The sequence below is a fragment of the Candida orthopsilosis genome (assembly GCF_000315875.1).
Source record: "Candida orthopsilosis Co 90-125, chromosome 5 draft sequence".
NCBI lineage: Eukaryota > Fungi > Ascomycota > Pichiomycetes > Serinales > Debaryomycetaceae > Lodderomyces > Lodderomyces orthopsilosis.
Genome location: NC_018298.1, coordinates 580,072 through 601,505, shown reverse-complemented (window position 1 = coordinate 601,505; position 21,434 = coordinate 580,072). Strand labels below are relative to the sequence as shown.

Genomic DNA, 21,434 nt, shown 5'->3' with positions numbered 1-21,434 from the left:
AATCCTATGCTTCACATAAAGAATATAATTTCATCCTCAACTGAACATAATAAAAAGATATCTTTGATAGAAATCACAAAGTAGGGTTTATTGAATATGAGAAGAGAGGTTGCGACCAATTGTTAATACAGAAGACTTTCAGTGAATTCCCTCTTCAAAGTACTCATGAACCCTTTCGTATATATATTGTAAGTAAGGATATAGCTCATCCTTTTGTATTTATAGGACACCGAGCATGAAGTTGTTTGGATCACTCGGTATTAAGATCACCTCGACTCAATTCGGTATGCACGTGATGGGTCCTAGATGAAAAGTTTTGCAACCAATCGAATACAGTAAACATACCCTTATCTAATCATAATTTAAGTTATAGTTTCGATTGGATATTTGGAAGTAAACGCCATTGAAACTGTCACTGCTTCACGTTTTCTTCCTGATTGTTCTACCAAATCGCTATTGTCAACTTATTGTAACAGATTTTTTGCAAAAATTCATACAAACGCACCAAGCAATATATTGCTTGAAAAGCGAGGTCCATTAGCAGAGTATTAGTTGAAGAATATTGGAAAAATACTGTAAATAATAAAGGGCTTCTGTGCACCGCTTGGAGCAGCATTTGTTAAATTTGACTTCTCAATAGTGGAAAATGAAATGCATCTGAGTTTGTTCACACCATAAAGTTTCTGTAGCTTGTCTTCACAACAAGATTCATGTTCTTTAAAGTAAATATGTCAGGCAACAATACTTCCCCAAGAATCCCTAGCCGACTTTCAAGCCAGTGTCCATTCGCATTCTGCAACATGATCAACAATATCACGTGATAACATAATGGACCAATAATATTCATACTTACAGGGATGAAAATGGTAGCGCAACTAAAACTGCCGAGACGAACGAATAAAAAAACTTTTCAAAGTGGAAAGTTGCAAAGAGATAAAAACAACCAACAAGCACAGTCCATAACAATGTCTACTACATTCAATGTGTTGAGATATTCCGCTTTAGGAGCTGGAGTTTTCTATGGAGCTTATCACAGATACTCATTAGAATCATCATTTGCCAAACAACAAGCTGCCAAACAATGGAAACACGAAGAAAAATTAATTGCTCAAGCTAAAGCTGAATATCAAAAATTAACCAACCCACAAGTAGTAAAACCAGCTACTTCTACTCCAGGTTCTATCAATTGGGAAGATCCAAACTTGGATTTAGGTAAAGCTTTGGAATCATTGATTGCAACTTTAGATTAAAGATGAAAGAGAGTGGGGTTTCTGGATTTGATAGAGAAATAAACCAGCCTGTGTATACTAGTTAATCAGTTTAATGGAAAAAGTGACTTCTTGGTACAGCTATGTAGAGTGTATTATGTTTTCGTCAATTACCTCTGTGTCTCTGAAGCATTGATAAATTTAATGTGTGGAGAAAAGACAAAATTAGTTTTTTCATAGAAGGCAAAACTTTAACCACGGTTAAATACAACAAAGGTAGAATCATGAGTAATAGCAGACAGTTACCCTTTGCTGATGCAGCTACAATAGGTATGTAAGACATGGGATGCATATGTCTATACAACTTATACTAACACAGAATAGTCAGAGCACATCAAAAGGATGCTTATTTCGAGTCTTCGTATAGGAGCCAGCTCCAGGATTTGATCCAAATGATCAAGGGTCAAAGGTTCATCAATGCCCACCCTGAGGAAATAACAGTCTTTGCTAAGGCAACATACTTGGCACTAACTACACTAATTGGAGCTAGGACTTTGGGTGAGGAATATGTGGATTTGATATATGTTAATCGATCAGGAAAGAAATTGCCCAGGTTACTACCGAGACTTGGTTTCATATTAGCATATGCTTTAGTTCCATACATAGTCAACAAAACGATCAAATATGTCCAATTGAAAAAGGAGAGGAACCTCGAAGATGGGAAGAAGGCGGACTCATGGTTGATGAAGTTTTTATCGAGCTACACTGGTGTTTTAGATACATTGCTTAACCTTCATATCGCAATCTTCTACTTCAAGGGTGAATTTTATTCAATCTCAAAGAGAATATTTGGTCTTCGTTATGCTTTCGGTCATCACAAGGAACCTGAAAAGATGCAACGTGGAAATTATTCGCTTCTTGGTGCCTTAATGGTTATTCAGATAGCAGTCAAATCACTTATGAATTTGAAAGAGTACAGCGACGGACATATAAACAAAGAAGAAACCATCAAAGAAAAATCAGCTTTGAATGAGAAAAATGATGCAAAAATCACTAGCATCACACAATTGAGTCAACTAAGTGACAGTTTTGATTCCAAGTATTTGATTGACTTGAGCGATGAATCTCGGTTACCGTATTTGCAAAATGAATCAAGGAATTGCATGTTGTGCTTGTCCCCCATGGTGACGCCATCGGCTGCAAATTGTGGTCATTTATATTGCTGGGATTGCATTGTTGATTGGATTAGGGAAAATCCAGAGTGTCCATTGTGTAGACAACAATGCTTGGAGCAACATTTGCTACCATTGAAGTAAAGTGACATGTTACATACTTTTGTAGTTTGAATGAATTTGATGGCTTATGTTGACCCTGAAACACGTCGAAGAGAGCTAAGAGAAAAAAAAAATTTGAGTAAACAAAATTGTCCGAAAGTTTGATCTACTTTGTCAACAAACGGCTAACAATGAGCGGAAGCTACTCATTGCCATACTCAAATCACGCTGAGGAGTCTCACCAATACCTGAAAACATTCAAACCCAACCAAAAAACTTCAATACAGGACTCGATTCTTCAGCAAATTACAAAACATAAGCGAATTGTTCTCTTTATTGTAACATTCATATGTTTATCCTTATTCACTAATGTTCCATATATACCCCATCTTAAATCTTCATCACCCAAAGTTGTGATTATATTAGCTGCTAATGAAGGTGGTGGTGTTCTCAAATGGAAGTCACCGCAAGAATGGTCTATTGAACGATCATCGATAGCGAATAAAAAGAATTATGCTAAAAAGCATGGCTATGGGTTAACAATCAAAGACATGACTATAAAAAAGAGATATTCACATGAATGGAGGGAAAGCTGGGAGAAAGTGGATCTTTTAAAACAAACAATGAGACAATTCCCACAAACAGAGTGGTTTTGGTGGTTGGATCTACATACTTACATCATGGAACCTCAAATTTCCTTAGAACAACATTTTTTAAACAACTTGAACAATGCGACATACAGATCCTTACAGACATTCAACCCATTAGGATTACCTACAGATATTTCCTACGTTGATTACTCACAACCAATAGATATGATTGTAACTCAAGATTGTGGTGGGTTTAATTTAGGTTCATTCTTGCTTCGTCGCTCACAATGGTCAGAAATGTTGTTGGATATATGGTGGGATCCAGCAATGTATGAGCAAATGCATATGCAATGGGAGCATAAAGAACAAGATGCTCTAGAGACTTTGTATTCGACTCAACCTTGGATAAGAGAAAGAACTGCCTTCTTACCATTAAGAACAATAAACGCATTTCCACCTGGTGCTTGTTCTGATAAAGCAGACGATCCACAATATTTCTTCAAGGAACACGATTTTGTTATTAATATGGCTGGTTGTGAATGGGGACGTGATTGTTGGGGTGAAATGGAGCACTACAAGGCGTTATCGAAGAAACTACATAAGAAATGGTGGAAGTTCTGGTAGTGTGCATAGGGGAGATATGTTTAGTTAGAGTGGATTAGATGTTAGAGTGTGTAGTATATCAACATCTATGCTGTGAAGAGTATTAGTAGTAATTGTGTTAGTAGGTAGCGTGGTAGTAAAGATTTTGGTGAAAAAAAATACGACAAACAAAACCTCTCAAAGGTATAAACACAAGAGGTAACATTCATTTCAATTCATCAAATACGCACTAAATTCGTTGACCATGGCTGACCCAAATTGGCTTAGTGATCCAAGCTTTATGGATAATTCAGGCGATGACTTTTTGAATTCTATTTTTGATCAAAACCAGGGTCAGGTTTCTGCCCTGAGTCAACATCCTCAGCCAGCACCACCACAGGCAGCACAACAGCAACCACAACAGCAACCACAACAGCAACAAGCTCAGCAAATGCAACCGTTTCAACAGCAACCACAGCAACACCAACAAGCACAACTGTTTCAACAGCAAACACAACTGCCGCAATCCTTACAATTTCCAATGTCTGGTCCACAAGCTCAAATGCAGCCCCAACTGCAACTGCAATCTAATACCCCACAGATGCGTCCAGGAGGCATTCCGCAACAAGCACTTCCTCAACAGTTCTCTTCTCAGCAACAGATTCCGTCACAAATGCAAAGCTCTCAGGATTTAAATTCGATATATATGAGGCAACCATCCCAACAAATTAATTCAAATAAACAGGAGATGCTTTTGAAAATGAAACAACAGATACATAGACAGAAGATGCAAGCACAAGCACAAGCACAAGCACAAGCACAAGCACAAGCACAAGCACAAGCACAAGCACAAGCACAAGCACAAGCACAAGCACAAGCACAAGCACAAGCACAAGCACAAGCACAAGCACAAGCACAAGCACTGTCTCAAAATCCAACACCAAGTCAAAGCCAACAATTTCAGACCCAGGTGCAAGCTGATTTATCGAGACATGTATCGCCTCATGGCTCTCAAGTACCTACACCCGGACCTAACCAGGTAACTCCAACGATGGGCAATATGAGTAACAATGCCAATGTCCAAACTTTCCAACAACAATCACAACAGCCTACGCCCCATATGCCTCAACAAAATGTACTACAACAGGGACAACAGTTTCCAATGGCACAAAATCAGCCATTTCAACAACAACCAATGCCGCTACAACAGCAGCAGACGCAACAGCAGCAACAACAGCAGCAACGTTTGCAACAAAAGGCTTCAATAAGTACACAAATCAGTGCTGAGACTTTTCAAGCGCTTTTATTCGATTTTATGAGTCGTCGCGGAACCCCCATAAATCAACCAATCAGTATCAACAACAAACGAGTGAGTTTATTCATGTTCTTTTTGTTATGTTCAAAATTGGGTGGCCACCAACAATTGAAGAGATTTATAAATATTAATTTTCAACAACAACAACGTAATCCATGGGCATTGATTGGAATGAAGATGGGGCTCTATGCGGGCGCAAATTTACAAGAGCCAGGGGTGAAGGAAAACTTAGACAAAGAGGTTTGTGCTTGTTATACGAATTATATTTTACCATATGAAGAGTATTATGCTACACCGGCAGGACAAAGAGATCTTCTGCAAAGAAAGACTCAGTTTCAAAGTCAAATTATTCAAAAATATCAACAACAAATACAGCAACAACAACAGCAATTTAGTCAACAACTGTCACCACCACAACAGCAATTTCCACAATCCTTTTCTCCCAATGTTAGTGGTCCTACACCAATGATGGGGCTAAGCAATCAACAAAGTCCAAAAGTTAGCAATGCACCTACTCCTCAACAACGGAAAATGTCAAGAGCCAGTAATTTGTCTAATCACAACTCTCCACAGGTGAACTCCCCATATGTCCAGAATCAACAATTCAGGCAACAGCAACAACAGGGCCAACAAACAACTCCTCAATTCACGTCACAACATAATACACCTCAAGTGCAGTCGCAACCAACTCCGCAATTCCCACAACAACCGTTACCACAACAACCTCAGCAACAATTTCCTAAACAATTTTCACCATCACAACAACATCAAGGTACGCCATTGGCAACGCAGCAACAACAACAACAACAACAACAACAACAACAACAACAACAACAACAACAACAACAACAACAACAACAACAACAACAACAACAACAACAACAACAACAACAACGGAAACAACAGCAGCAACAGCAGCAACAGCAAAAGCAGCAACAGCAAAAGCAGCAACAGCAAAAGCAACAACAGCAGCGTCAACAACAACTACGTCAACAACAACAACAGCCACCAACTCCACTTACAACTGGTCAGCAACTGTTCGGTCCAAAGACGAGACAATCCCTGTTTCAACAACAACAAACTCAGCCACAACCTCCAAGTAGTCAACCTTCACAAGTTGCTGCTACTCCTCATATCAAGAAAGAAGTTACCAAAGAGGAAGCAAATATTTTACGAAACTATGTACCTTTTAAGAGAATTCTTGATACTCATGGAAACCATCATATGAAAGAGCTTTCGATACTTTCAGGAGAAATTGAAGCAACAAAACCAATTTATTTATTTGCCCCAGAATTGGGAACTATTAATTTGCAGGCCTTATGTATGGCTATCAAGAGTGACCAAGGAATTCAAAGTTCAGAAGTTGTGAATGCATTGAATACGTTATTGGTAACTACATCAGACTCCAATTATACATTTTCTATAAATGACTGTATTGAATTGTTGGATTCACTATGCAAATTAGGAAAAGAGGTGTTGCACAAGATCATTTATGGAGAACCTTCTGGCAAAGATGTGGTTGAAGAAGATGCAACCAAGTTGAATTCCCATAGTACAATTGATGATGTTTTCAACAAGTACGCTAATGGAAAAGGTGAAGATATTCTGTATGTTGTTAATTCATTAACTGGTGAGTTGATTTGTGAAGATGAAGAAGATGAAGATCAAATTAATAATTTATTTGATTTCACCAGTGAAAACGATTCCGGGACACCACAATCTTCTCCACCGCCTTCTTCTCATTCAGAAGAACCAGAAGAATTCCACATTGACGATTACTCAACTGCTTTACAAAACTTCAAGCTGGAGAATAGGAACCACTTTAGTAAATTACAAACAAAGAGTGCAACTGATAATCAAGTGTTTTTAATTGATGAGTTGATCACCATTACTATGATTTTAAGAAATATTTCATTTTCCGAATTCAATAAAGAAGTTTTGGCCAACAATGGATTGTTCAAAGACTTGTTATTTTCAACAGTCAAAAATATCGCCATGCATCGAGATAAATTTATGTTTAGTAGGAAAAGGTTATGTTTGCTCAAAGATTGTCTTTTGATGTTGGATAACATTGCCTACTTTGTACATTTACGATCATTAGAAGAAGCTTTCCTTTCATTTGTGTTGATTACTAGTTTTGGACCTGGTATAAAGAAAGTATGGACTATTCCAAGATGTAATCTTGACACTCATTCATATTTTTCATTTGCCATTGATGCATTCACCAAATTGTTAGTTAGAGAACCATTCAATCGATCGTTGTTACATGCTGTATTAACGGGAAGTTTGAATTTGGGGTTGACTACAAGCTATGTCAATAGTTTTGTTGTTTCACAACATGATCAAGAACACACCAGAAAATTGATCAATTTGTACCTAGGTGAAAGTGCCAAGGACTTGAAAAATGGTGTGTTATTAACAAGAGCATTTCAACTGTTAATGAGTATTATTCCCTTTGATGCCAATAGTTTTGAATTTTCAAAATTTATATTTCTTCGAGCACCAACTATATCACAAATGTTTTTTGGAGTTAAGTTGATTATCGACATGGCCCCAATCAATGACTTGCACACATTCTCCGACAAGATTTCGTTATTTTGGATCTTGTATAATCGAGAGTTGATTTTAGGAAATTTCGTTCGAATTGTGGTTGCATTGGCTTCAGAAACGGGTAAATTCCCAAAGGAATCACCTGAACATACAATATTATCATCATGTTTAACCAAAGCTCTTATTGTGGTTAATTCATTAGTGGAAAATGCCGTGGTGGCTAAGAACATTGAGTATTCTGGTGAAACTGATTATCGAAATGCTGATTTAATGAATCAATTGACTGATTGTTATGCGTTTCCGAGGATCATACCTGATATTAATTTGACTTTGGATACCTTTTTGGCACCAACAATTGATACCGGTTTAGGAAAAGAGATTGTTAGATTATTGCGATACTTGAAAGATTTGAAAGCCTGCGAAAGCATATAAATTGAGGAGAGCTAGCAGTCGAGGAGAGCTAGGATTTGGGAGTCTTGAGAAGATTGTACTGATTGTTTGAGTTTATAAAATTTGTAATAATATAGATAATGGAATTGTAAAATTATGTTTACCGCATCAGCGAACAGGAGAAGTCCCAGTTGAATAAGAAACTTGCAAATAATTGAACGCAATAGCGAAATTACGTTTATTAATTGAGGAAATTCCATTGGGTACTTCTCTGTGGCAATGTAGGATGGAGATAACATAGTCATTCAGAAGATAGATAACGGAATCATACTCCTGGAGCACATTTGGTAATATTGTTTATCTTTATCTCTTTTTGATTTGTGAGTGAGTTGCGCAGTTGCGTCTTTTTATGGGGAGAGAGATAAGCGATAGTGGCACAAAGTTGGATGTGCCATTTGGCGTTAGAAGATCAACATAACTATGCACATTCGAGCCCACCTCTTCAATAAATTGATGTGATCCCATTCATCAATAGAACACCACTTCAATATTGAGAAGTTACTATTGCCCCATTTACAACTTTTGTTTTAGGGTAAGAGTTTGTCCTACTGTGTTTTCATGCAATACGAAGCATGACTTCAAAATTAGGTTTCCCTACGGCACTATGACTATTCTTGCTTATTTTGAAAAGCCAACTCTACTCTTAAAAGTATTGAGCAACTGTCTATTGTTAGGTTTTAGAGTAGAAACAATAGGGAGAGGGTTGAACGTTTTTGAAATTTCAAAGTTGCAAAAAAAAAGGTAAATTACCGTAGTCACATTAGATTACTGATAAGCATATAAACTACGTTTTGGTTTCCCCAATTTTTTTTACCAATTAAGGTATTTTTATCCAAGCTGGCTACTTCACAGATCTCTCCACATTTACAGATCTCCTAGCTATAAATATCATTTCCAAATATCATGATTGGTTTTGATTTTTTACATTGGTCTTTTTCTTACATCAGAATCATTCTTCATTACATATTTTAATCATGACTCCAGCTCAAGTTACTTCCAGACCAGACTTTGGTGCATCTCAATTATCACCCGACGCAACAACAACAAAAACAACAACAGCAGATGTTAAAGTTACCACAGCGCAACCACCATTGTTAGCTGGTGAACATACCTTACCTGCAAGTTGGTGGTTTAATGAAAACATCTTTAATTTAGAAAAGCGAGCCATATTCCATAACTCATGGTTATTTTGTATTCATAAATCAAGATTCACCAAACCGGGAGACTACTATTCTTTTCAAGTTACTGGGATCAAATTTTTTATAATCAAGTCAAGAGATGGGGGGTTGAAAGCGTTCCATAATGTTTGCCGTCATCGTGCGTTTCCCGTTGTTCAAAAGCAATCAGGTACCAGTACTGTCCTCACGTGTAAATACCATGGATGGAGTTACAACTCCAACGGTAAATTATCCAACGCACCTCAATTTGATAATGTCGAAGGATTTGACAAATCAGAAAACTCCTTATATCCAATCAACATGCATGTAACTCCACAAGGTTTGGTGTTTGTTAATTTCAGTAGAGATCCCATGCCATTTGATGATTGGTTTAGTGGCTTGACCACTGAATTGAATGAATTTGATTTTGATGATTATGAATACCATATGAGTTATGAATTACATGGAGATTTCAATTGGAAAACATTGATGGATGGATATCAAGAATGCTATCATTGTCCTGTTGCTCATCCTGGATTGAATTCTGCTTTCAAGATGGAGACATATAAAGTTGTTCCCAAAAATAGATATTGTCGTCATTATGCAACTATAGTTAGAGAAGAGCCGAAGGAGGAGAAAGAGATAGTCAAAGAAAGTTCTTCATGGTTTGGTTTTGGTAAGAAAGGGACACAAGAGGCGGTTGCTCCACCACTGAAGAGGTCTAGTGGTAATAAAGGTGGTGAGTTTGATGGATTATGGGTATACTTGTTCCCCAATAATGGAGTCAATTGTTACTCTCCAGCATGGTACTCAATCCGAGTATTGCCATTAAGTGCCACCAAAACAACGTTACAATATGATATTTATACCAAAAAGGGAATAGATGAAGCAACCAAGACTGAATTTGTTGATTTTTTACAACAAGTTGAAATTGAAGATTATAACTTGTGTCAATTGACACAACAAAATTTGAATGAAGGAATTTATAGTTCAGGTTATTTACACCCCCAAAAGGAAAATGGCGTCTTGTATTATCAAAATTTGGTTAGGGACGCTATCAAGAAACATCTTGAATTGGAGAATGCAAATGGAGGTAGACCAATTGATCCTGCTGCTATTCCTGGACTGAAGAAGAATAAAGATCTTGACGAATTGGAAGGAATTTGTCAATCACTTGATTGTGCTAGTGGAAAACGAAGTGAATTGAACTGGTGAAGAGAGCTTTAGATGATCTATACTTTTTTGATTAACCTAAGGATATATATATTTATTTACAAATTAAATCAATATTAAATTAAAAAATGATTCTTCAAAGTAGTCCCAATTTTTCCATTCTAACTTCAACTGCTCTTCTATGAGCTTCCAATCCTTCAACTGCAGCCAAAGTCATAACTGCTTTACCAATACTTTGCAACCCTTGTTTAGTAACGTCTTGAGAAGTGATGAATTTCTGAAAAGTTGCCGTATTGACACCAGAGTATTGTCTAGCGTAACCATAAGTGGGCAATGTATGATTAGTACCACTTGAATAATCACCACAAGATTCTGGTGATAATGCACCAACAAACACTGAACCGGCATTTTCAATGTAGTCGGGAACATACGAGGCAGCATTGTTGATTTGTAAAATCAAATGTTCTGGTGCGTATTGATTGGATAAGTCAAATGCATCTTGATATGATTTGGTAAGTAAAATGTATGAATGAGATAAACATTTGGCAACAATTTCTTTTCTTGGTAGGGCTGAAGCTTGTTTTGTCACTGCTTGTTGAAATTCTTGCAACTTGGCAGCAGATAAACCAACTCCTATTAATATGACCTGGGAATCAACCCCGTGTTCAGCTTGTGATAATAAATCACTAGCTACAAAATCAGCATCGGCATTTTCATCAGCAATCACCAATACTTCACTTGGTCCCGCAGGCATGTCAATTGAACACAAGGCTTGTGTATCATTTTGAATATACATCTTGGCAGCAGTAACAAATTGATTACCAGGACCCAAAATCTTGTCACATTTTATAACTGATTCGGTACCATAAGCCAATGCTGTTATAGCTTGTGCACCGCCAGCCATAACAATACATGAAGCACCTAGTTTATGAGCAACATACACCACCTCGGGTGTTAATTGACCCGTGCTTCTTGACGGTGGCGAAGCAATAACAATGTTTTTACAACCAGCTACTTTTGCTGGCACACCCAACATCATTGCCGTTGAGGGCAAGACGGCAGTACCTCCAGGTACATAAAGTCCGACATTTTCAATTGGCTTGGCAAATCTGGAACAATAGACACCGGGTGCTGTTTCAACTGTCATGACTGCCTCTTTTGGTAATTGAGCAGCATGGAATTTTTCAATATTGGACATTGATAAATCAATAGCATTCTTCATTTCTTGAGAGATGTTCATGAGTGATTCAGGGAATGGTGCTTTGAGTACTGGTGTGTCTAATGTAACACCATCAAATTTTGCTGTCAATTCCAACAATGCTTTATCTCCGTTGGACTTTACATTTTCAATAATTGGCAACACTAATTTCATAATTTCAGATGTCTTTTGGGCTGGTCTGGTCATGGCTTTAGCAATACCTGGAGAAGATAAATCGCTAGCATCAATAACCTCCAATTGATAATCTGCATCTTCTTGAGTCTTTGGCTTCTTTTGTTCTGGCCCATTCTTCTCTTTCTTTTCCAAATATGCTGGCTTAGCATCACCTTTTCTTCTTGTCACTTTCAACGACTTGATGTCAAGATTCTTTTCAACGTCACTTAATCTAACTCCATTTTTAATACACCAACACATGACGAAGTATAATAAATCAGCCGCTTCCCAAGCAACTTCATCTTGATTATCCTTTGCATCAATCAATTCATCCAATTCTTCTTTCAATTTAGCAATAAGTAACGATTCGTCATTAAACAATCTTTTGGTGTATGATCCTTCAGGAGCATTTTCAAATCTATCTTGTAGAGTAGCATCCAATTTCGATAACCCATGTCCATTAGATTGTAAATTGTCACCAAAACAAGTATACTTACTAGCTTTATGACAAAATCCATATCCTTTACGATTTTCCACCATGAATTTAACAACATCGGAATCACAATCTTTGGAAACTTGAAGAAGCTTTTGAGTAGCACCACTAGTTTTGCCCTTGTACCATAACTCATGGGTCCTCTTTCTTGATTGATATACTCCAACTTTTTCATCAATGGCAGCAATTATGGATTCTTTTGAAGAATAGACAATACCTAATGCTGTGTATTGTGGTGCTGGAGATGTGATTAATGTGGTGAATAACCCATCTTGTCTATCAGTGACCAAAGTATTAACAAATGTGGAAGAAATTGATACTTTACCAGGTTCTTGTTTCTTTGTGACTAGGGTGTTTGATGGTAGTATGATGGTGTATCCCAATTTAGCTAATTCATCAACTTCATCTTGAGATATATTACCTCCAGTCAAATCGAAATATACATCTCTGTTCTCATCATTGTTGTATTTTTTTAAATCACCCAATTTTTCACTAACAATTAATGACAGATTAGATTGCAATACAGGGCCTGCAAATCTATCTTCAGGCAATCCAGCACTTAAAACTGACTCATACTGTGACTCATCAAACAAGAATACTCTCTCAACGCCTAGGTTCAATAATTCGGTAATTTGGTCCACAGTAATATCCTTATCAACTTGTACGAATATGGCCAATTGTGATGGAAATTGTTGTATCCAGTGTTTACTCAATTTGAGTGAGTCATATGGAAACAAAACTTGTCCTGTGATGCTCAAGTTATCAAATTGTGGATCTTCGGGAGATGAAAGGAATGGTAATATAGGAAACGTCATTATTTTAGGGTGCTCCTTTACTGTTAAAGATCTGTCAGTTGAGTAATCAGAAACTTCAAATTATCTCCAGAGTTTTTGCAATTTTTTTTATTCACTCAAAGTCAAAAAATGACTAATACCAAATGGTAGCAAATGGAAGGGTCCATGAATCATTTTTCTACAGCAACATATTATCATTTCCTATTTTCATTATCATTACTATATAAACATATATATATATAATATATATATATATGAATACCACCAAGCTCCCCCCACCTAGAAGTTAAATTCACCTCTAAATTGATTCAAATCCATATTTGGTTTAACCAATTCGACCAAATCTCTTCTTTCCATAGCAATAAATGCTCTTTTCAATGTTTCAGTTAATGCAGTAGATTGATTATGATTCAATGAAGAAGAACCAGAATCAACACCTTCAACTTGATGCATAGACAATCCAGACAAAAGATGTTCAGCAGCTTCTTTATAACAACCAATATTTATACAAGAAACACCCAAATTATATCTTGCTCGTACAAATGTTGGTTTCAATTGTAATGCTTTGAAATATGCATCAACAGCTTCTTCTGATTTATTGGAGTTGGCTAATGATGCACCTAATCTATTCCACAAGATGGGGTCATTGGGTCTGATTGACAACGCAGCTTTAAAACAATCAATAGTCTTGTCGAAATCTTCATTGGCATAAAATAAGACACCTAATCCCATTTGTACGTCTGCATCCATACTAGCACCGTCTGGTGATAATTGGGCTGCTTTCAAAAACAAGTCGGTAACTCTCTTATTCAATGAGAATCTATCCTCATCAGTTAATTCAGGGTTTTCTCTTCTTGCTTGTTCAGCAATTTGAGGATACTTTGTAGAAATCCATCTTTCTAAAGTAGCAAAAGCAGCATTATCATAACCCTCGTTAATATATGAAATAGCTAAATTCATTAATGCTTCCGAATTTTCTGGATGTAACTCAAGACATTTTTCCAAAGCAGTAATACCGGCAATTTCCTTTTCATTTTGAGTTTGAACTTCACCCAATTTCAACCACGCATCAACATGATTTTGATCTTTCTGAATTGCCGCTTCAAATGCCAATGCCGCTTCAGATAATTTGGCGCCATTTTCCATCAATTGGATACCAATTTGATAAGGATCTTGATCTGCTGGTAAGTCAAAAAATTGATTGTTCTTGGCATCTTCGAATTTATAATCACCAAAATGTGCTCTTGTTGATGCATATTTGGCAAAATCCCTTTCCCAAAGATTCATATCTGGTGGGAAAGTTTCACCTTGGGTACTTTTGAAATCTTCATATTGTCGTTCAATAAAATCATTTTCAAATGCTTCAGAATTGAGACTATCCCAAACTTCTTGAAAAGTGGCTTGGTATTTATCATCAATGATTATATCATCTTTGTCATCAGCAACTTTTGCTTCTTCTTTAGCTTGTTCTGAAAGTTCTTCGATCTTTTTAAATTGATCATCCCAGTCAACTTGCTGTTCAGTATCTTGTGTTTGTTCTTGGCTTTGCCTCTGCACCTGTGGTTGTTGTTGTTGTTGTTGTTGGTACGCAGACATGCCCATAGAACTACCCATCATAGGACGATACGACATCATTGGTGCACCACCATACCTCGAAAATTGTTGATTATGCTGATGTTGGTTCTGATGCTGTTGCAAAGTTTGTGGCTGTTGCGGAGCAGCTTGAAACTCATTAGCCCACTGGGTATTAACGGGAGCAGCATTTTTCACCATTGGTGAAGCAACTTGTGGTACTGGTGAATGAGATTGTTGTTTAAAATCCTGTGACCAGTTATTCTGCTGCTGCTGCTGCTGTTGCTGAGCAGACGGATGCTGATGCATAGTATTCAACTCGTGTCTCATTTGTTGAAACTGAAACGATGCACCTTGAGGTGCCGCATTATTCATAAATTGATCTAAATTTTGTCTATCTCTAGCATTAATCAAGTTATCTCTTTTAAAACCCTGATTTTGAATCACACCGCCAAGGGGTTGAGAAGCTTGCTGCTGTAAAGATCTATCTTGTTGAGTGTGTTTGTTGAGTTGAGAAACAACATTGTTGTTAACAGCACATTCTGATCCTCCACCAACAAATGACATCTTGAAAAATTGTGTGGTAATAGTTGTTGTTTTAGCAGTAGTAGTAGTAGTAGTAGAAGAAGAAGAAGAAGACTATAATAAAGTTCTTTCAATAGTATTTTAGCTTCCTTTGAAGGCGTGGACTGATGAAAAGATGAATTAGTAATACCTTTTCGTATGATTTAAATTTCGATTTGCCCTGTAGTTGTATGTCTGTCTGTCTGTCTTAATGTTTCCCCACCAAAAAAAAGAAAGAGAAAAATGATTTTACTCTGAGGTTATATGCAGTACCACATCCTCGGTTCAAAATAATGTATTCACATGCAATTACATGATATATACCGCTCCACGAGAGGATATCATTTTATAGAATAGAAGAAAAACGGAACAGTAAGTGAATTAGTAGACACAAGAGGATTGCACGGCATAAGTGAGGCTATTGTTAGGAGATAGCATATATATAAGATGTACTTTGATTACTGGTAATCGGAGTGCGTTGTATTATAATAACAAACATTAGGCACTATACGGAAATTAATCTCCGTAACAATCTTTTTGTTTTGTTTTCGTGTAATTCCGTGAACTGTTTGAGTGTCGCGTTTCAAAACTATACAGAATGCGACAATCAACCAACTGGTTTTCACGACACTGAAAAATTTCATACGCGATGCTCTTCCTGCTCTTCCTCTTGCTTACTATATAAATAGAATTGAAAAATTTTTCAACTGGAATTTTTGAACCAATTTCCTTTCAACTTTTTTCTTTCAATTAAGTACAACTTCACTTGAAACTTCACTCAGAATGAACCGTCAGTAGTCAGAACTACTGCAACGAGATGCAATTGATTACGGGAAAAGGTTAGAAGTGCGCTGGTCCATTTTAAATTCCAATTACCAACAAGGAGAAGCTATTTGAATGACCTACGAAGAAGTTGCTCGTAAGCCATTTTATAATTGGACCGCCCAAGTCTAATGCAGCTGAAGTCGTTGGGAGATTTGGATTCCAGTGTAGGAATTTTACTACAAGTCAAATGCGGAATATGGATGGATAATACATCCAACTTTCACATTGAATTTGTAGATTCAAATTGGATCATGATTTTTGCAGCAACGGCGTACAAGTTGGAGAGGAGTAACTTGGCAGTGGGAATTTGACATTTAGTTTGATTTGTGATGGTTATGGACTCAATGGTGTTTTGAGAACGGGAAAACCAACACGGGGTGGCCAATAAGTATAAAAGTAAGTTCGAGGATTGGAGTTTGCTTTGCTTTGAGTGTGCATCACCATCCCCAACAACAACAAGCACTACCACAATTTCAAACGGGGTTGGTGTTATCTATTGGGTGAGGTGATGTCGCAAACAGGGTTTATATTTCATCCATTTGATGAACCATCGGGTTAAGGTATGTTTTTTATTTTTTAAAGGTTTTTGCTTTTTTCTTTTTGGAGTTGGTTTTGATCATATGTTTATGATGAATCATGATAAACTCAGCTCATCCGTAGTGCAATATTTTTGTACGGTGCAGAAAATTTTCCCAATCCAACATTGTTTTCTGAATTTAATATGGATCAAAATCAACAACAACAGCGACAGCTGCAACAACAAAATAAGCGAAGGAGATTTACTTTTAATTGAGTTTCGTTACTAACTTTTATTCTTTTCTAGCTTTATAAAGTTTTCAAATAGTTTTAATAAATTTAAATTATGAAAAATTTATTATACAAATTTCATATTTTGTAGGTTATTTTTGTTTTCTTCTTTTCATTTGCTCAACTCTTTTAAAGATTTTCTAATTGAGTCAACTCCTTTCAATAAGTCTTCTTCACTAATAATCAAAGGTGGGGCTAATCTAATAATATTATCATGAGTTGGTTTAGCCAATACTCCATGATCCTTCATCAACAAACACAAATCCCAGGCAGTTTTACCATTGGTCTTGGACTCATCAATAACTATAGCTGACAACAAACCTTTACCTCTAACTTCACTGATGATACCATTACTTTCTTGTTGAAGTTTAATCAATTCTGATTTCAACAAGTCACCTAGTTTTTGTGATCTTTCAACTAAGTTTTCGTCTATAATCACTTGTAAAGCGGCAATGGCTACTCTACATGCTAATGGGTTACCACCGTATGTAGATCCATGGGATCCTGGTTCCAAGGTCAACATGATTTCTTTTGATGATAATACAGCCGACACTGGTACAACACCTCCAGAAATGGCTTTTCCCAACAAGATAATATCAGGTTTGACTCCCTCGGAATGTTCATAACATAACATTTTCCCAGTTCTGGCAATACCAGTTTGAATTTCATCACAAATCAACAACACATTATGTTGTTTACACAATTGTTGAACACGAGGTAAATAATCAGGTGGTGGTACAACAATACCAGCTTCACCTTGAATTGGTTCTAGTAATATAGCAGCTATTTTATCACCAGCATTAGCAAACGCCTTTTCAACATCTTCGATTACTCCATACCGCAACAATGTTCCCTTTGGTTCTCCGGGAATTTGAGGACCAACATTCGGTAAAGCAGGACCAAAATTGGTTGTAGCATCAGGATCAGTAGACATTGAAATAACACCCAATGTTCTACCGTGGAAATTGTTTGTAGCTGACAAAACGATTGCTTCATTTTCAGGAATCCCCTTTTTAACATATCCCCATCTTCTAGCTAATTTTAATCCTGTTTCCACCGCTTCAGCACCAGTGTTCATAGGTAATACCATTTCATAGTTGAAATATTCAGTAATGTACTTGGCATAAACGCCAAATACATCAGACGAAAATGCTCTTGAACATAAAGTTAATTTTGAAGCTTGATCAATTAAAGCTTCAATGATTTTGGGGTGACAATGACCTTGATTCACTGCCGAGTAAGCAGAAAGGAAATCCAAATATTCTTTTCCCTCGGGATCCCATACATGAGCGCCAGATGCCTTTGAGAATACTACCGGCAATGGATGATAATTATGAGCTGAATACTGTGATTCATAATCTTGCGCTTGTTTTGAAGACACTTTGAAATCTGGGGTGGTTGAAGAGGGCATTGTAGTAGTTGTGTAGTTTACTTTTGTTAACTTCAATTGTGTGAAATTTAAGTGGAAATAAGGTGTATTTATATATATATATGGAGTATGAATTAATGAAAAATCGAGCGTAAGGCAATTGCAAAATTGTTGATATTTAAATTGATGATCAACGCTACTCCGTATTTATTTCATTTTATTATTGACGTGGTAATTAGGAGTCAGTTAATGGTAATTGATACCGAATAACATCGGTGTATTCTCAATAAGGAAGTTAACAGAATTTGTATTACAGTACACGACCTTCTAATTTAATTTGTCCCAATTGGGCAACTCATACAGAACCAAAGAAAAAATAAAATTTTTGTGAAAGGGGGGGAGAGAACAAGAAAGAGAAAGAAACCAACGAATCACAGAAAGAGTAAACGGAAGACCACAAGAATCACCAGATTATCATACCAACTACGTCATAACCACAAAACAGACACACACACACACATACGCACACGCACCACACGCACCACACACACCACACACACCACACACCACACACATCACAAACAGAGACATACACATACGCGCACATCCCAATCAGACAAATACAACACCAGAAGATATACGCGTAATCCAACGTTACAACTATAAAACCACTACCAACAATGAGAACATTCAAAAGACCGGCATTACACGATCCAACCACAGCCACTTCCACCGAATCAGCCAAACCATATGGAGCAGACTCCCCACTTCCATCGGTAGCAATGAGAATCAGAAAAGCTGTAAGTGAAGGGTACAACCAAGGTCAAGCTACCAACTTCTTGGGCAACTATCAACGTGTTCCATTACCAGCTACTTTAAACAATCAACCACCAAGTTTATCATCATCGGATTCCACAAGAACAGTATCGAATTTAGAAGAATGGGATAGTTATCACAAGATCAATAATGCTCCTATTCAAACTATTGGAGAATATGATAATAGCTCAAGTTTTAATAATCCATTGAAGAGGAAGTTTCAAGGTTCCAATAATGGTGGCGCAGAACCGGAAATTGCTCAGTTTCAAGCTAGGTATGGTGAATTAAAGTTTAATGAAGAATTTTGAGAAACCTTATTTTTTTTATTCATGGGAGAACGGACCACTGATGTGGTCTATTATTGACTTGGTGCTGTTTTATTTGTTTTATCTTCACTTCCACTGGTGCTTGTCACAGTTTTTAACTATTTAGAAGAATACTTTTCACTGGTGTGGTTATAGTTTTTCTATATCCAGTGTGTATATATTGTTTGATTTTGTATTTTTATCATATTGAGTCTTCATTATAAAATGGTGTAGTTTATCAGAGCATGTACGGTTTGATCAGTATCTACTAACTGCAGTATGGTTGATATGTCGAACAATTTCTTCATTGGTGTAACATATTAGCTGTTTCGGCCACAAGAAACTTTTACTGATAATACGAGTTACAGGTACATTTATGAAAACTCGAGTAGATGCACTTCACCAACAACCTTATTTACTCATAAGAAGTCTTTTGATAGTGATATCTCTTCCGAAAGTTGATTGAGTGTTAGTGGCGAGCTGAACAGACAAAGAGGTATAGAAATATAGAGAGAGCTCCCTGAGACTAATGTACTTTCGTCATACTCACTGACAGACAATTCTTTCAAAAAAAAATTTTTACCAGTAAACGGTGACCTGAAAGCGGTGACCCTTTATACAATTCTCAAAGAACTGGGTCCAACGTAGATTTCCGTCGCGTTAGTTCCCAAAAGATTTCCCATTCCTCTTTTGTTGGTCAATCATCTCAAAATCAAAAATATCAGTAAAAAGGAAAATAAACAAACAGTTAGTAATCCATCATATTCAAACTTATCCTTAAAATGACTTCCTTCAACTCGCTCCTTAAAGAATGCCTTTATCAAATCAGACTGACATGCAAATCGTTTTAGTTTTTGTATATCATTGGCAAAACCTCATGATATGTAAGAAATATAAGACATCATATTTTTATAAAGATACATCTTGAGAAAGATCCCCCGAAAGATCATTTAAATGCTCGATGTTAGAAACATACCATTTAATTATGACTCGACCATGCCATTGAGTGTTTTGAAGTTATTGAAATAGAAAGAAAGAAGGAGTGAAGTTGAATTAGAATGAAAAAAGAAAAAAATTTTCATTCACAATTTCATTTTTTTATATTTCGCAACTTTTGCAACTTCTTATTTTGATCTTAAGGTTTAGTTTATGCAGAGAATAAACATAAAACCCTAAAATAACACATTCAAATAAACCAAGATCAGAACGAAGAGATTACTACATATGTTCTACAAATATAACTCCAATGGATGCTTATATATTAGCTTCCTATAGAAAAGTTAGTAATAATAAAATACAAAGAATGGCGGGATTTCATTTCAATCTTTTCTCTTCTTTTTCTTTTTCTTTTTCTTTGTCTAATCAGGAACCACGGCCGGTCAAGGCCGAAATTATCATCAATATTCAAGGATTAACATGTCCTTGAATAACAACAGAAGACCGTCGTGATAAAAATGTGGTATAATCATCATTAACGACAAAACAAAAATAAAAAAAAAAAAGAAAAAACTAAGTTTGAAAAAAAGTAAGAGTAAATACCCAAAACCTTTCCTCTTTTTAATTCTAAAGTATTATCTTCACTCTATCTTGTCAAAATCAAACACTAGGTGATCATGGCTTCTTAACTTTGTAAAACTTCTATAATCATTATGCAATGGGATAACTGGGCTACTGTTTTGTTGAGTAATCGGGTACGGAGATACAATTAATCAGACTTGTTTAAAAGACTTTCTTCAAGAATTATTCAGACATATGCTTGTCTACTTTGTCTTTTGAATTTGATTCATCCTGTTAAAGAATCTCCTTATCCTTTATCAAACACATATAGCTTCAGAAATCCAAATTCATTGGTTGGAAAATGAGTATAATAAAGTTCAGCTAAAATGCCATGTTAATGTTTGATTTCCAATGGATGGAAAACAATAAGCAAACAACAACAACAAAAACATAAACCCCTTGCTAAAATTTTAGTTAGTCAATAATCCTCAATGTATATGTTACTTTTTTTGAATCAGAAATGCATGAATGGTATTAAAATAAGTTTTGTCATCAACGGGAAACCCGAGATTCTGACTCGTCATCTAGATAAAAATCATCACTTCAAAAGTAGATAAATAATAGGAAAAGGACCCTTCATACATACATACTATCATTGGCCACAACGAAACGACGTATTATCATTAACTGATGATTCTAGTTCAATAGATAGTTAGTAAAT

The 21,434-nt window shown here is 36.3% G+C and overlaps 9 protein-coding genes across 9 annotated transcripts; 6 read left to right on the top strand and 3 right to left on the bottom strand. All coding sequences in view use genetic code 12, as the record gives it.

Moving 5' to 3' along the window:
* Positions 1–857: 857 nt before the first annotated feature.
* On the top strand, positions 858–1,250 carry CORT_0E02820 (Tim11 protein; the record flags this gene model as incomplete). Its single annotated transcript, XM_003869951.1, has 1 exon — positions 858–1,250. One exon carries the CDS (start codon positions 858–860, stop codon positions 1,248–1,250), a length of 393 nt encoding a protein of 130 aa, XP_003870000.1.
* Positions 1,251–1,492: 242 nt separating this feature from the next.
* On the top strand, positions 1,493–2,524 carry CORT_0E02810 (Pex10 protein; the record flags this gene model as incomplete). The annotated part of the gene is made up of 2 exons (XM_003869950.1): positions 1,493–1,538; positions 1,593–2,524. 2 exons carry the CDS (start codon positions 1,493–1,495, stop codon positions 2,522–2,524), a joined length of 978 nt encoding a protein of 325 aa, XP_003869999.1.
* Positions 2,525–2,673: 149 nt separating this feature from the next.
* On the top strand, positions 2,674–3,696 carry CORT_0E02800 (Mnn10 protein; the record flags this gene model as incomplete). Its single annotated transcript, XM_003869949.1, has 1 exon — positions 2,674–3,696. The coding sequence occupies one exon, from the start codon at positions 2,674–2,676 to the stop codon at positions 3,694–3,696; it is 1,023 nt and encodes a 340-aa protein (XP_003869998.1).
* A 223-nt stretch (positions 3,697–3,919) lies between these two features.
* CORT_0E02790 (Swi1 protein) lies at positions 3,920–7,951 on the top strand (the record flags this gene model as incomplete). The annotated part of the gene is made up of 1 exon (XM_003869948.1): positions 3,920–7,951. One exon carries the CDS (start codon positions 3,920–3,922, stop codon positions 7,949–7,951), a length of 4,032 nt encoding a protein of 1,343 aa, XP_003869997.1.
* A 992-nt stretch (positions 7,952–8,943) lies between these two features.
* On the top strand, positions 8,944–10,341 carry CORT_0E02780 (hypothetical protein; the record flags this gene model as incomplete). The annotated part of the gene is made up of 1 exon (XM_003869947.1): positions 8,944–10,341. One exon carries the CDS (start codon positions 8,944–8,946, stop codon positions 10,339–10,341), a length of 1,398 nt encoding a protein of 465 aa, XP_003869996.1.
* Positions 10,342–10,435: 94 nt separating this feature from the next.
* Positions 10,436–12,979, bottom strand: CORT_0E02770 (His4 protein; the record flags this gene model as incomplete). Its single annotated transcript, XM_003869946.1, has 1 exon — positions 10,436–12,979. One exon carries the CDS (start codon positions 12,977–12,979, stop codon positions 10,436–10,438), a length of 2,544 nt encoding a protein of 847 aa, XP_003869995.1.
* A 258-nt stretch (positions 12,980–13,237) lies between these two features.
* CORT_0E02760 (Pex5 Pex5p family protein) lies at positions 13,238–15,097 on the bottom strand (the record flags this gene model as incomplete). Its single annotated transcript, XM_003869945.1, has 1 exon — positions 13,238–15,097. One exon carries the CDS (start codon positions 15,095–15,097, stop codon positions 13,238–13,240), a length of 1,860 nt encoding a protein of 619 aa, XP_003869994.1.
* Positions 15,098–16,838: 1,741 nt separating this feature from the next.
* On the bottom strand, positions 16,839–18,137 carry CORT_0E02750 (Car2 ornithine aminotransferase; the record flags this gene model as incomplete). Its single annotated transcript, XM_003869944.1, has 1 exon — positions 16,839–18,137. The coding sequence occupies one exon, from the start codon at positions 18,135–18,137 to the stop codon at positions 16,839–16,841; it is 1,299 nt and encodes a 432-aa protein (XP_003869993.1).
* Positions 18,138–18,775: 638 nt separating this feature from the next.
* On the top strand, positions 18,776–19,219 carry CORT_0E02740 (hypothetical protein; the record flags this gene model as incomplete). The annotated part of the gene is made up of 1 exon (XM_003869943.1): positions 18,776–19,219. The coding sequence occupies one exon, from the start codon at positions 18,776–18,778 to the stop codon at positions 19,217–19,219; it is 444 nt and encodes a 147-aa protein (XP_003869992.1).
* Between the last annotated feature and the right edge of the window lie 2,215 nt (positions 19,220–21,434).